Source organism: Pantherophis guttatus, chromosome 3, assembly GCF_059756535.1.
Source record: "Pantherophis guttatus breed Tessera chromosome 3, ASM5975653v1, whole genome shotgun sequence".
Taxonomy (NCBI): Eukaryota; Metazoa; Chordata; class Lepidosauria; order Squamata; family Colubridae; genus Pantherophis; species Pantherophis guttatus.
In genome coordinates, this window is record NC_142065.1 from 128794908 (window position 1) to 128810619 (window position 15712).

At 35.9% G+C, this 15712-nt stretch overlaps 2 protein-coding genes across 9 annotated transcripts in view; both read left to right on the plus strand.

Annotated features, from left to right (window-relative positions):
• MARCHF6 (membrane associated ring-CH-type finger 6) overlaps positions 1-2436 on the plus strand; it is a 53729-nt gene extending 51293 nt beyond the window's left edge. For all 6 annotated transcript variants that reach the window (XM_087891285.1, XM_034411864.3, XM_087891286.1 and 3 more), the window contains one exon: positions 312-2436. In XM_087891285.1, the coding sequence (XP_087747411.1) occupies positions 312-402 (91 nt within the window). In that variant the 3' untranslated portion in view covers positions 403-2436. The remainder of the gene's footprint in view (positions 1-311) is intronic.
• A 1148-nt stretch (positions 2437-3584) lies between these two features.
• Positions 3585-14703, plus strand: ROPN1L (rhophilin associated tail protein 1 like). Of its 3 annotated transcripts, none has more exons than XM_087891290.1 (6): positions 3585-3630; positions 6875-7032; positions 7544-7667; positions 8507-8668; positions 12627-12802; positions 14503-14703. In XM_087891290.1, exons 2-6 carry the CDS (start codon positions 6902-6904, stop codon positions 14561-14563), a joined length of 654 nt encoding a protein of 217 aa, XP_087747416.1. In that variant the 5' UTR covers positions 3585-3630; positions 6875-6901; the 3' UTR covers positions 14564-14703. The 3 variants fall into 3 exon arrangements, with proteins under 3 accessions (XP_087747416.1, XP_034267759.1, XP_087747415.1); XM_034411868.2 differs by having other exon boundaries at positions 3600-4029; XM_087891289.1 differs by having other exon boundaries at positions 3600-3665.
• Positions 14704-15712: the final 1009 nt, after the last annotated feature.

The window sequence follows — 15712 nt, forward strand, 5'->3', positions numbered from 1 at the left end:
CAATCTCCTAAATATTTAGGAAGCTGGAATACTTGGGAACTATGGACAGAATTTTTGATATTCATAGTATCACTCATAAGCACCTGAAATTGTGCAGTGATAGAATTTGTGTTTATTGTGTTTTGACTACATTACAATAGTAATGCTGCCTTCCTGTATCCCTTGAAAACAATGGAAGTTTCTTTTTTAAAAACTTCAGTGAAATTGTATCTTTTGTGAAGAAATGTTCCTTCAGTTAGTGTTTCATTTCAGAACCAAACTGAAATGAATACTGTTTTTTTTTTTAAAAAAAACCCTCTTTTAAATCCTAGATATCTTGTTGGGCAACGACTTGTGAATTATGAACGAAAAACTGGGAAACCAGGGACATCACCGTCACCTCCTCAGTCTTCACAAGAATAGAAATGGTCACATGGAATTACTTGATCTTCCTTTGCCTTTGTGTTCTTTGTCATAGACTGGTCATTATTATTTGGGTATTTCCAAACTATTTTCTCAGCTGGGGTTTTATATTTTAATTTTGGTTTCTTTTCTCATGGCATTCAGATAGCAGTTAAGGCTGTGTACTATCTGCAATTTCTGAACTTACCAGTACTGAGATCTGTAAATGTGTAAATAGCAATATCCCAATACCCTAAAACCTTGGATTAAAAATGAATGTTCATTGTACATCTTTAAAGAATATTAATTTATTAAATCTAGTTGTCACTTTATTTTGGATTGCTGTTCTGTTGACATATGTGCCACAAAACAATATTGCTGTAGGCAAGATATATATTTCAAAAGAATCAATTGCATTTTTATAGCAATGGCTAGCTTATCAAGGATATGAAAATGAAATAACCATTACAGTCAACAGTGAAGTGGCTGTGATAAGAAAACATGAATTTCATTTGATTTTTTAAAAAATACTTCTGTATAACATCAAAGCTGTTGTACATTTTCTATTGCCTGATTATTATTTTTTTTCATGTGATTTCCTTTGTAATATTGTACAGTAGAATGGATCAGGACAAATTTTCTCCTTCAGACAATTTTAATTGCTTGGTTGTGAAGCATTAATTTTTTGGAACTGGAAGACAGAATTTTAATGAAATTTTATGCACTTAAAATTCATTACAAGAAGTGGCATAAAATACCTAAATTGAGAGGTTTGTGTAAGAATTTATTTCCATTGTGTATGCCAATATTTCCTGTGTTATGAATTGAAATGTGCAAAGATTTATTTACATTGGAGTATAGGAGAAACGGCTATCTGGCTTATTTACCAAATACAGAAAAGTAAATGATAAAAAATGCAACACTTTTCTGAATTGCTAGAACTTTATTACAACCAAAATCACAAAGCATACCATGGAGCTCATATTCTCTTTTATTAAAAATGAGTATCTGTAATTTTAGAAATGGTCAGCATTCTGCATGGCAATTAATTCTGAAGGATTTATGAATTTGTGTATATGGGAGGGAATCTAAATACTATAGTATTAACAGCTAGAACAAGAAACAAACATTAAAGAATCAGTTGATTTTTACAATAATTGTACCAAAAGTATCCCCCAAGTCAAGTTATTTTTATATGTATAATTCTTTTCTGCAGGTAATAATAATATATTTTAATGTCATTACTTCTGAAACACAAGGTGAAATATGAAACCTTTCAATTTCTTTATGTGCTTGAAAATGCAATATCCTATTCAAAAATGGCGAGAAGTTTTTAGATTTATTGTATTCAGAAAATGCTATGCAGCTGTGTTACCACTCAGGACTGCACCCCTGAATATAATGTAGTTAAATTATGTTATCAAATAGCTTGCTGTCTTCAGCATGTTTTTGTACTGAAAAGAGTTATTTGGGTTCTATGATTTTAGGATGGGGGTGAAGATTTGGAGTCTAGATTTCCAATAATTTATGCACACTGCTAAAGTACAGTAGAAATGGGGTTGTGCTCTTTTTCCATTACTGACAATTTGAGCATTACCTCTATTTTGGCATTTTGAGTAATACAAGGATTGTTTTTTTTATTTTGATGCTGTTAAATTTTTTTGACATTGCTCTCATTAAAAAACATAGTAATGAGAAGATAGCCAAAATCCCCCACTTGCTTTTAACTGTCTGTACTTTAGACAGATCTTACTTGTGAGTTTTTGTATCTATTTCTTTTGGAAATGCAAATACTACAATTTCAGTATTTTGTGCAAGAGCATAGTTTGCCCACAATTACAGCATTTTCTAGCGACAAACTTTCAGTTGCACAAAATTAGTTCTTGACATCTTTGTTTTTTAAAAAAGACAAAGTAATCCAGTCTTTCCTCTAGGATATTGCCAGCAATGCTGTGCTTCTTCCTGTAGCATTTTGCAGAAATGCGGTAACTTGTAATTCGTGTTTTTATCCCAGACAACCTGATGTTCAATGATTATTAAAATTTGTTAAGAAAAGTATTGGTACTTGTTTTCTTTTTGCTACTATTTAACAGTAATTATAAATAGTTTGCCTTACAACATTTCTTTTATATCTGATCATCTTCAAGTGTATTTGTTAACTTAAAATAATGTACAAAATGTTTAACATGTCCTGGTTTGCCCAAAAGATGAATTGTATACTGTATTCTATTTCAGTGATACAAACTGGCATTTCTATGTAACATACAGAGGCATTTTGTTCCAGTTCACTTCATTATTCTTTATATTTTTATGTATATACTTTTGTGCCTTTTTTGCTTTTACATACAAATCCTACCAATGCCAAACATTGAATTCTGCCTGCTGTGATTACCGGTAAATTGCAAAACATGTTTAAATCTGCCAAAGGAAAATATTATTAGAAAATCTGTTATCTATCCAAAGTTGCTGGAAATTAGCAATTGTGCTTAACACTTTGTTTCATTTGTAATCAATTTAATTTCTTAAAAGTATTTATTGTTCCAGTAGAATATTAAGTTTCTGTAGCTATGGTACATAAGTATTTGGCCCGCAGTTTAACAAGTATTGCACAGTTCTAATCCTTTTCTAGTTCCTTGTAGGTCTGGAAGTGGGTGTTTTAATACAGGCACATCTCCCTTTCAGGTAGGCTTTGCTGTTTGTTAAGAGAAGACATATATACAGGTGCATCCCTTTTTCCATATGGAGGTGTTTTTTTTTTAATTGAAGGAGAAAAATATCTCCTGTACAATTTACTTCTATGAGCATTTCAGAGAATTAAACTAAGTGGCATGCTTTCTAACTTCCAGTAGAAAAATATTTTTCTGAACTGTGTTGCATTGTGGCCCTTTATTTAACCAAAGAGAATATCCAACATCTGGTATCCATATGTTGCTGTATAATCTTTGGCATAAATACTTTTAAACTTTTAATAATAAAAGTAATATTTAAAAGTGTTCTATGGCTCCTTTTGAAAAAATTACCGTGTATATTACTTCTATCTACACTCTCCTTTTTAAAATTAAAAATTAAGCAGCATTTTAAAGTGCGGTTTAAAGTTTATCCCAGAGCAAATTTTTAACAAGCTCCTCAAATATTGAGAAGTTTCGAAGGCAGCGCTGTGCGATATTAACGGCGCTTGCTCGAGGGCGCGACGTATTCAGCCTACTCTGCGTCATCAAGGGTCGCGCGGCCTCACGTTAACTCAGATGGGTGTGTAAAGTACGCTGGCCGCGGGAAACTAAAGAGTACGAGAGCTGTTGTAAATTCCAGTGCGGGAGGTGGGAAAAGAGAATTTACCATAGAGATTCGGCGGAATAGGATGACCAACGGCGGCTCTTGGTTGTCAATTCTCGATCCTTTCCGACGTTGCTACGAGACAGACGCGCGCGCTGCCATGGAAACCTAACTAGCTCAGACCTTTCGAGAGGCAGCCGAGAAACGAAGCCTTGGCGTGGCGGTGCCTCCACCAGTTGTCCTTTCCGTAGCTTCTTGCCGCTGAACAGCAACTAGCCGTTAGAGCAGAAGAGCCACTTGAGCCGGAGGAAGGGGACGAAGTTCCCGTTTCAAGCGTGGGGTGGGGTATTAGCTGGGGATACTGCTTCATTTGCGGTACTGTACATTTATGCTCCCCTTTCTACAGAGAGCTTAGGATAGCTTTTTATGATGTCCCGCTTCTAGCATCGTATTTTATTTGAATAACAACCCTGAGATAGGTTGCAACTAGAGAGAGGAGGTGTATATACGTATGGATGACTGACACCCCTCCCCCTAAAAGTTAACTTCCTACCTGAGAGGATTTTTAAACTCTAGACTCCCTCATTCCAGTCCAGCCAGAATATTTACTGCTAGTTACATCAAGCGATCAGCTGAAAACGCATTTGTTGAATACAAATCTGAGAAGTAGAATTACACTTGCTACCCCCACAATGAGTTATGAATACTGTATGGATTACAAGGCAGACTGTAAAATATATATTTAAAAGAACCTAAGCAGTAATTGCAATCAAGGCTGGACTTCGTGTCTTAATCTTATTCACCGAAAAGACAGAAGGGAGCCTTAGGCTAGCAGTGTTTTAAATAGATGAGCAGTACCAAAAAATAGAAACCTAATAGACATTTATGACTATAATTTAAAAATATCTGGATGCATCAGTATTTAATAAAACAATTGCTTAAGAGAGTGGGATTTACAAATGTCTGTATGTAAATACAGGTCCTTCTTCACAAGAAGGAGCCCTATATAAGGCCTTTTGTATTTTTGTAATTGTCCCCCAAATCATCTTATTTGGCTACAGTGCTTCTTTTCCTCACACATAATGTCCCAGAAAATGCATTTTCTATAAACCAGGTTGTATAACTAATTTTTTTCTCTAACCTAGATATGTTAGATCAATGTGTGGTCAAAGTGTGGTCTGGGGACCTCTGGGGATCCCTGAGAAATCCACATAAACCCAAGCTGTTTGGGATCCTCAAACATTTTTAAGAATATGAAGGAGTCCTGAGACCAAAATATTTAAGAACCATATGTTAGACTATCAATCTCATCCCATTCACCTTAGAGAAAGTGCATATCCTAGGCCAAAGATGATGTGGAAGGCTGCTATGAACACTTAATTGTAGTTTTAGTACTTTGTATATTGAAATTATTCTGCTGAGTGTTATGTTCTGCACTTTTGCATTAAACTAATAGCAGTATGTAACACACTGTAGTCTAGTAGATACTTGGATTGTATATTAAAAGAGAAAAATCAATAAAAGAAATTTGTACCTGAGGTATCCTGTGGTGCTCTCTGAGCACCTTTGTTTTCTTGCAGACGTTTCATTATCCAAACTAGGTAACAGCATCAGTGCTAATGCAAGAAATGTCTGCAAGAAAACAATGAAGCTCAGAGAGCACCAAGGACTCCTCAGAAGAGAAAAATGTTAATTTCTGGCTCTGGATATTATTCCTGGAAAACAGTATTGTTAAGAACAATATATTTCTTGCTAAATGCCCTGAGAATCATTTGATTAATATGCAGAACCTAAATCTATGTTTATTCTAATATAAGGATTCTGATTTCATGAAATACATATCTAAAACCTGATTTATCAGAAATCATTGCAGTCGTCATTCCCAGGTTTGTTTGTTTTTTTTTTAAATTTGATTTATATGCCGCCCTTCTCTGGAGACTCAGGGCGGCTTACAATGTGCTCAGCAATAGCCTTCATCCTTTTGTATATTTATACAAAGTCAGCTTATTGCCCCCACAACTGGGTCCTCAATTTACCTACCTTAGAAAGGATGGAAGGCTGAGTCAACCTTGAGCCTTGGCGAGATTCGAACCTGCAGTAATTGCAGGCAGCTGGTCTTAATAACCAGCTTAATAACAGGGTGCCTTAGACCACTGTACTACCAAGGCTCTTATTTATTTTCAAGGTACATTTTATAGTGGTAAGGAAAAACAAATGGGAGAGAGTTTGACTTACATGGAACAGAGATAAACATGCAGATTTTTTTGAGTACTGTACACAATACTGTAGCTGCTGGTTCCTTCAGAAAATATCACAAAAATGACAAAAAACAAACAAACAGTGTAGCTTAGCTGGTGCAGATATCTACTGATGTATGGCAATCTCATCTTACTAATGAAAGATCTCAGATTGATGAATTCCTGTAGGGAATTCTGGACCATGTTGCACTTAGGCTTGGCTACTCACCAGAGGGTTTTAAGATTTAAGCAAAAGTGAAGTGGGAGTGTATAGCCCTTAGCAGGAATAAGTTGTTTCTAATTAAGTGAGGCATACAAAACATTGTGCATTTTAATATAATTTGTTAGTCTGGACAAGTTCTACCAGAATCCTGGTTTTTAACAAGAAGAGAATAATCAGCGCCAGGTATGGGAAGATAGACTAAAGGAACTAGAACACATACAAAATAATTTGTGGCAGAGCAACAAGTGCATGTGGGAGTCCACTCTCAAATTATGAAGTGATATTCTAATTCACCAAAGCATGTATCACCTATTTATAGTGGATTATATTTATTTTTCCCCTCCCATCCCATAATCTGAAAGTTGGAAAGATTGCTCTGGAAAATATTTGTAATATGTGCAAATGGCTAAAAGCGAGGGAACAATACCTTGATGCAAGCAAATGTTTGCTTTCATAATTTGGATGTAGCCTAATATAGTTGTTAATTTTGTACCAGAAAATGAGTTGGCATTGTTTTTGCTATCACACTTTGTTGGCTACCAAATCTATCATCAGAAGACTTTTTAAAATTATGTTCGTATGTAAACCATATTTCAGTTATAAATAGGTGCTGCCTATGCTTGTTTTCAAAATAAGATGTTATAATATGAAAAGTGAAGTGTGTGTGCTAAAGAATATTAACATATATTATACCTTTGTACATCTCGAGTTTATTTTAGAATACATTAATTAATGAACAGTTTCATTTTAATTTTCATAGGATTCTAGTTTGGGACCTTGAATAACCATGCCTGTTCCAGATGTTATGTTCTGTGCACAGCAGATTCATGTTCCACCTGAACTGCCAGATATTATGAAACAATTTACCAAAGCAGCTATCAGGACCCAACCCCGTGATGTTCTCCAATGGTCTTATGGGTAAATAGAAAACCAAAGTAAAGTGTCTTGATTAAGAAGACTTCACACACACACATTTAGAAATATATTTGTGCTCAGAGTAATTATGTCACTGTTCACAAAGCACCACAGACATCCAATATCATTAGTCTGTTCACAGATAGCTGTTTAGGTGCCCACCTAGCCTCCTGTCTCACCTGACTTTTAAAATATGCTTAGATCTTTAAAATTATTTTTAAAAGCCTGATACACTGAGTGTTCTAAAATGCTTTTAAGCCCGCAGAGGTATTCCTAGAAATGGTGATAGCTGCATTATTTTATTTTATTTGGAAATATATCCACTTAAACAGAAAGCTGTTTGAAAGAGCAAGAGTTGATCAATCCCTGTCACACCCTAGCTGAAGGGAGTAAACGAAAATACACTTTTTCCCACTTAGTGTAAGCTGTGGTATTGATTTTGAAAACTTTATACATTAAGCATCATGTTTTTAACTTGAACTGTCTTTCGGTATTTGATATGGCACTATGATAGGTACTTCTATGCTTTGTCAAGAGGGGAGCCTCTTCCTGTGAAAGACCGTGTTGAAATGCCAGTTGCTACACAGAAAAATGATACTGGTTTGACCCCTGGCCTCCTTAAAGTTTTGCATAAACAGGTAAAATATTTTTTAAACAGCTGAAATCTACAATAACACTATAGATTTTTAAATGATCTGTACTATCTAAAATTATTTTTCTTTGGACTAGCTTTTCTTTATCCGTGCAAAAGCACCTTCAAATTATAGACATATAACATTCAACACTGAGCAAGTAAAATAAATATAAAATAATCAAAGAAATATAGCACATGTTAAAAAGTATGTAAAATAAATGGGATTAAAACTAAATGACATTCACCTATATCAGGTCACATTGACAGCATTTTCTCTTGCCAAATGAGGTCTTCCTCCATACATGTTGAATGGCTTGTATGCACCGTAGTATATGCGAGATAGATTGTTCTTCCCCACGTTCACACAGAGTATCTTCTGTAGGAAAGTCCCATTTTTTTAAGATTGTCCTTTGATCTTACTACCCTGGCACACAGTCTATTTGGCAATTATTATTTTTTTGCTTTAATTTATATGCCGCCCTTCTCCAGAGACTCAGGGCAGCTTACAATGCGTTAAGCAATAGCTTTCATACTTTTGTATATTTATTCAAAGTCAGCTTATTACCCCCACAAACTGGGTCCTCATTTAACCTACCTTTGAAAGGATGGAAGGCTGAGTCAACCTTGAGCCTGGTGAGATTTGAACTTGCAGTAATTGCAAGCAGCAGATGTTAATAACAGTGCTTTAGTCCACTGTGCTACCAATTTCCATATGGGTCACAGTTGTTCGTGACCAGGAGGCACACAATTCTGTCTGCCTGATAGCAACTAGTTTTTGAACTAGCTAATTAACAGTTAATTTTGTTTTCCTATATTTTCTTTATGATGTATATGCTTTTACAGTTGTCTCAAAAGAAGACTGTGGATTTAATAGATCTCCATAAAAAGTGGAAGACTTTGTGCTTACCAGTAGAACAATTACGCAATCTTCTTCAATTAGATACCTTTGAAGATGGAGTAGAATGGATGAAATTTTTTGCCCTTGGCTGTAGTGCTCTTGGTGGGGTACGTAAGATATAAAAGTCTTTCTTGTATAGAATTATTGTTCTACTGAAATGAATAGTAGAGATGTTTAAAGATAATTTTTTATTTTTAATTTTGGTTAAATGTATAAGGAAGAGATAACTACGAGAATTTTTTAAAAAACAGTTTGAGGTTCAGAAGATAGGACCCATGAAACATATACAATATTAATTAGATCGAATTCACCGTTCGCATAATTTAAAACGTAGAAAATCATGTGCATTATGGACATTTGGGTGTATGCAAACACACATACACATATAGATATGATTTTTAAAAAGTTTTAAATTTATTTAATCCTTTGTTTTGATAAATCTACTTTTTAAAAAACAGGAAAATGCACTTAAAGATTCAGAATTATTTCATCATTTATATTTTCATTCTTCAGAGTACCAGTTCCATTTAATGACTATTCTTTTTTGTCACATTTTTATTGGTTTATCAAAATATAAAATACAAAGGGAAATAAAAAGTAATAGAAAACGAGAGAAGAAAGGAAGGAAGAAAAGAAAATACGGGGTAGAGAAGGAAAAAGAAAGAAAACATCATTGACTTCCAATTCTCTTTAGCACAGTAGAAGATAATAACATTACGTCAACTTTTTATTTTTACACAATAGTACATGCTAACCATTTTTATAACAACAAATCTATCTAATCAGCAAAAACAAAATCAATTTCATTTTTTTTTATTGCAAGTACAAAATCCGGAAGCATATACTATTCCCCATTGCAACTAAAGCAGAGATGGTTAAATTGATTCCTTTATTCAAAGAAGAGAATATATTTAATTTTGTTTCTATTTGAAAATCACATTTAGCAACTGTTCAAAGTTTTGATGGACTTATCTTGGGGTTACTTACAACCCTGATTCAAAGTTACAATGGAAACCCCTCCCAGGTCACATGACTGAACTTTGGGAGCTCGGCAGCACAGCTTCATTTACGCTCTTTGCAGTGTCCTGCAGTCACATGACCACATTTTACGAGTTTTGTAGTTCAAACTACAGCCATAGCGAACTATTGATTCACTTAATAACTGTGATATTCACTTAACCATAGCATTCACTTAACCACCGCAAAAAAGGTTGTGAAATTGATTCAGTCACATGACCAACTCATTTTAGCCCATCATGACTTATGACCAGTGGTGGGATTCAATTTTTTTAACAACCGGTTCGGTGGGCATGGCTTAGTTGGGGTGTGTGGCTTGGTGGTCATGTGACTGGGTGGGTGTGGCTAGCTGGTCATGTGACTGGGTGGGCATGGCTAGCTGGTCATGTGACTGGGTGGGCGTGGCTATGTGCATAGGGACTACTCAGAGGGCTGAAAAAAGTCATTTCTGACTGGTCCTTGCACTTATGACTATCCTCACATTTATGCCCTTTGAGGCATTCTTAACAACCGTGTCAGTCATTTCACCACTACTTCTCTTCACCACGGTGACAAGATAGGGCGCAAAACGTAAAATGTGAGGACAGTCGTAAGTTCAAGGACTGGTCAAAAGTGCGAGGACCAGTCAATAATAACTTTTTCAGCCCTCTGAGTAATCCATATGCACAAAAGGATACAGCAATAGAGAGGGATGAAGGAAGGAGAAGAGAGATGGAAGAAAGAAGGAGAGAGAGGGAAGGAAGAGAAGGGAGGAAGGAAGGGAAGGGAAATTAGAGTAGGAGTGAGGGTAAGAGAGGGAGGAAGAGAGGAGGAGAAGGAGAAAGGAAGAGGAAGTAGGGAGGAGAAGAAGCACGGGGGGGAAAGAAAGTAAGAAGGGAAGGAAAGAAAAGAAAAGAGAGAGGTGGTAGGTTTGAGGAGAAAGATTGCTGTATAGTAAAAAAGATGAAATGGAAGAAAGGCAACCCCAAAGAAATACAAAGATATTAAGATAAAGTATGAATTGTATTTGGCCGGTTCACAAATTTAAACAGTGTTTAGTCATTTCAATTAAATTTACAATTTCTATATTTCCTTTTTGCCATATTTATTCCTCATCTATTTTTTTAAAAAAAACCAATATTACCCTTCATCCTCATCTCTAATCTTAATCAAATTCAATTTTTCCCTTCTATTCTATATTATACCCCTTCCCATTGTCATCTATTTTTATATCCATCCTCACATTGGTTAATTAAGTAATATTACAGTTGTTTAATATTATTATTATTATTATTATTAATTAAATTTCTATACCGCCCTTCTCCAAAAAGGACTCAGGGCGGTGCACAGCCAAAGTAAAAACAGAGCATACAAAATTTAAAAACAGTATTAAAATAATTAAATATTTTGGCCGTAAATTAAAACAACCCAATTTAAAATCAATTTAAAATTAAACTCAAGCCAGCCCAGCTAGTTGAAATAAATAGGTTTTCAGGCCCGACGAAAAATCCGGAGGTCTGTTATTGTACGTAACTCTGGGGGAAGGTTGTTCCAGAGGGTGGGCGCCGTCACAGAGAAGGCTCTCCCCCTGGGGGTCGCCAGCCGACATTGTCTGGCGGACGGCACCCTAAGGATGCCCACTCTGTGCGAGCGTACTGGCCGGTGGGAGGCTATTGGTGGCAGAAGGCGGTCTCGTAAGTACCCCGGCCCTAAGCCATGGAGCGCTTTAAAGGTGGTCACCAACACCTTGAAGCGCACTCGGAAGACCACCGGGAGCCAGTGCAGCTCGCGCAGAAGAGGTGTCACATGGGAGCGCCTCGTCGCCCCCATAATCCCCCGCGCGGCCGGAGTGCTGGAGCAAATTTTTTTTCCCTAGCTATGCTGAAAAACGAAACTGAAAGTAAAGCAGGCTGTTGGCTTTGCTGTTTGCTGCAACGCTGGAAAATTAGGCAGGCAGATTTCTTTTCTTTTTCCTTACCAAAAAAGGTAGGTGCAAACAATGGGAAATTTAGGGGAAAAGGGGAGAGTTCAAGATTTTAAAACACAAAAGAAAAAAAGCTCTATTTAACTAGGGAATTGTAATAATTGAGATACTATTAATTGTATATTGTGTTGAAAGCAGAAATGGTTAAGTTGTGGTTTGGAGGAATATATGGGAGAAATTATTTGGTTTATTATTATTGGTAAATATAATTGATTTGTAAGAAATTGGATTGCATGGAAATAATTGGAATATTCATGTTCATATTAATATACAAAAAAGATAATTATATAACTAATTGATTTATATTAAAATGTTGAATTAAATATTTTATGATTTTCATTTTGACTGAAAATGAGATTTTAAAAATGTTTTGTGTGATCTGTTTGCCATCCCAAGCATAAAGTTATGGACAGATTATAGCCATTAAAACACAAAGCTATAGAACATATATTTGCAACAAATGGATAAAATTAATAAATATATCTAGCCAGCAATACAATAAAATAAAATAGATCGAAATCAAAATCCAAAAGCCTGATGGAAGAGAATCATTCTAAATTCCTTCCTAAGTGTCAGCATGTTTTCTGTTGGTGAATTATGGAGAACTAACCTCATGCAGAGGTAAGGAAAAATACTTAAATCCCCTATGGAGTTTTATATGTGCCATTTTCTGCTGTAACCATGAGAAATTACCAACATTCTGGTTTCCTCACTAAATATGTGCAATCATCATGCATTAAAACCTCTGGATGATTTGCATGCTTTTCACTAAGAACTGCATAATATTTGAAGTGGTATTTCTGGGTATTTTATATAGACTTTCCCAATTTATTTTATTTTATTTTGTGAATGCACCTGGGATGAAAACTGAAATAAATGCAGGTTTCATTATGTGCATATTTATAAAGAACTGTGCTACTTTTCCACATTTGCTGCCCTGGTAGCGTTTTACTTTTGTTCTGCATTTCTGTGGAAAAACGCTATGAGTCTGATTAAATACAGTATTAGAATAGCTACAAGTGAATCTTAGTACTTGCTTTGTGTTCTAAGGTATACTTGTTTGCTTGTTGTTTTGGACTTTTTAGACCCTGCTCAGTTCGATGAAGCATGCATGTGAAATTCTGACGCATGATCCAGAGGGTGGACCAGCCCGTATTCCATATGTCACTTTTCAATTTCTCTATTCCTACTTGGCTAGCTTAGATGACGAAATAACAGAGGAAGCATCTGAGTCTTTTCTCAAATCTCTTAAAGAACAAGTGTAAGTATTAATGGGTATATGAATCTTGTGCCCCCCTCTCCTCCGCAAACTGAACAGCAGCTTTTTATCTCCTCTTACTTCACTCCAAATGCCTAGAACCTTTTGATCATGAGAAGAGGCTTCAAAATCTATATCAGTTTGGCAGAGTGCTCCACTAATCCTTTCTTACATCTCCAAAGGGCCCTCTAATTCTATGAAGCAGTTTTGAGAAGCGTAATAGGGAAAGGAGAATCCAGTAACAGTGCAGTGTTTCCTGCTCTATAAGCTATGCAGTTTAAATACAATTTTCACTTTTCTTTTACAGCACAAATTAGGATGCCTCTGTATCTATATTGGGGATGCAGTGGCTCAGTGGCTAAGACACTGAGCTTGTTGATCAGAAAGTTTGGCAGTTCGGCGGTTTGAATCCCTAGCGCTACATAACGGAGTGAGCTCCCATTACTTGTCCCAGCTTCTGCCAGTCTACCAGTTGAAAAGCATGTAAAAATGCAAGTAGAAAAATAGGGACCACTTTTAACAGCATTTTGTGCGCCTTTGGCATTTAGTCATGCCCGCCACATGACCATGGAGACATCTTTGGACAGCGCTGGCTCTTTGGCTTTGAAACGGAGATGAGCACTGCCCCTAGAGTCGGGAACAACTAGCACATATGTGCGAGGGGAACCTTTACCTTTTTATATCTATACTATAATCTTTAACCAAGATTCACAAACTTCAAACTTTCATGGTTGAAGGTGAAAAGTAAAACTCGGGAGAATAGTGAGACAATCAAAGGAAGAAAATTATTATCTTGATGTAGATTAGGGATGCCCAATTTGTTGATGGGAAAATGCCACACTGATAAATGAAAAATCCTTGTGGGCCACAAAGGAATGCTTAAGAGTGCCAGCAGCTGTTCTATGGCTAATAAAACTGGAGCCTTGCAAACCAGTAACAAAGCTTGGACATTCTGAGCAGCATGTTTTTGAGATGGTAGCAGGGGCTGTAAATTTCCTTTGTTGGAAAACATTGGCGGGCTTCATGTTGTGCTGGCCTGTTTTAAGTCTTTAACTGTCAATCAATTGTTGTTATGGTCACAGACCAACATTGCAAATAAAAGCATTAAAAGTAATAATAAAATATAAAAATAAAAAACAGACAAAATAATGTATCGTGATTACTGATGGATTATCAGTGCTTAGTGTGCCTAAGTCTGCATACAGTGTAACAAAATTTGGCGACATTCAGAAAAACTATTTCGGACTGAGCTGATAATGGGTCTTTAATACAAAATTAAATCATTTTATAAATTCTAATTCTTATATACTATTTATTCTACATGTATTGATAAGATGAAGGGGCAGCAAAACCAGGCTTTTATCCACCTTAAATATACTTTTGTAAATGCTGGATGTTGTCAATACAGGTTACCTTTTAATGTACCTTATTTAAAAGAATAGACAGGATCTTATTACTAGTTTCTCCTTTTGTCTTTGTTTTCCTGCCTCATTTGGGCACCTAGATGTTATAGATGTTGGAGATCAAGTTAAGCTACAGATTGGAGGTCTATCTTATACGATAGAAATGTATTTTTTTTAACAAAAGAAATTTAGAATTTTTCCTTCATGTATAAATTGCATGCCTGTGGGGTGAGATGGATTTGATGCATAATATTGGTTCCTTTATTAATAGTAATGAAAAATAATTATTTTCTCATTTAGGGCACGTAAGGACTATATGGTTGGCACTGCAGATTTCTCCACTGTAAAATTGATGCCTTAAAACAGGAATATTTGAGAGTAACAAATTTTTAGTACATAACATGTCATGTCAAATAGTGTAATAAAATTAGAGTTTTCATTAATGTAATCTCTAATGTGCTTTTCAGTTTGTGAACTACCAATAAAATGTGTACCACCTAATTGTCTGAAATCAGATCATGGTATTTTATGACTATTGATTGCTCCTTCAACAAGCAGTATTTAGAGTAGAAAATCTAATCAGTAAGCAGTTAATTGGAGACTTCTATTTCCAGAGCCAACCTGGCTATGCCATCCATTCAGTGAAGATAATATCGTAAGTGATATAGTATCAAGTGTATAGTTCTCCCAGGACTCCTTCCAGACCCTGAATTTAATACGTATCTTTTAGATTTCTCCTTCTGTGCTTGAGATTCTTATGTATAATGTCTGGGCAACAATCATATAAATGAAAAATGATGGTCTACGGCTGTCCATTATTTTTATTTCCTAATGTCTGGATATACATATGGTACCAATTCACTATCTGCAAAATCGTGATAACACTGAACATCATATATTTATTGGCACTGTCAAAATAATTCAGTTTGGTCTAGTGGTTAAGGCACCAGGCTAGAAAGTAGAAGTTCAAATCCCACCTTAGCCATGAAAGTCAGCTGAGTAACTTTCGGCCACTCTCTCTCTCTCTCTCAGTTCAACCCATCTTACAGGGGTGTTGTGGTGACAATAGGAGGAGGAGGTGTTCTTTTATAGATTCTTTTATAGATTTCTATACCGCCCTTCTCCCGAAGGACTCAGGGCGGTGAACAGCCAAAAGATAAAACACAAGAATACAAAATTTAAAATAAATTAAAACAGATTAAACAATTTGGCTCAATTTTAAAAATATCCCATAATTAAACAAATTAAAATTAGTATTTAAAATTTAAATTTTAAAATTTTAAAAAGGAGAAGATTTAGGCCAGGCCAGCTTGATGGAATAAAAACGTTTTAAGCGCACGGCGGAAGGTGCGCAGATCCGGGATCCTCCGTATCTCCGGGGGGAGCCCGTTCCAGATTGTAGGTGCCCCCACAGAGAAGGCTCTCCCCCTGGGGGCCGCCAGTCGACATTGTTTGGCCGGCGGCACCCGGAGGAGCCCCTCTCTATGGGAGCGTACTGGTTGGTGGGAGG

Excerpts from the sequence above, each read along its gene's own strand:
- ROPN1L (XM_087891290.1), top strand. The coding sequence starts at position 6,902 with ATGCCTGTTCCAGATGTTATGTTCTGTGCACAGCAGATTCATGTTCCA. Across the intron at positions 7,033-7,543 it reads GTTCTCCAATGGTCTTATGG|GTACTTCTATGCTTTGTCAA; the intron begins GTAAATAGAAAA and ends GCACTATGATAG. Across the intron at positions 7,668-8,506 it reads TTAAAGTTTTGCATAAACAG|TTGTCTCAAAAGAAGACTGT; the intron begins GTAAAATATTTT and ends ATGCTTTTACAG.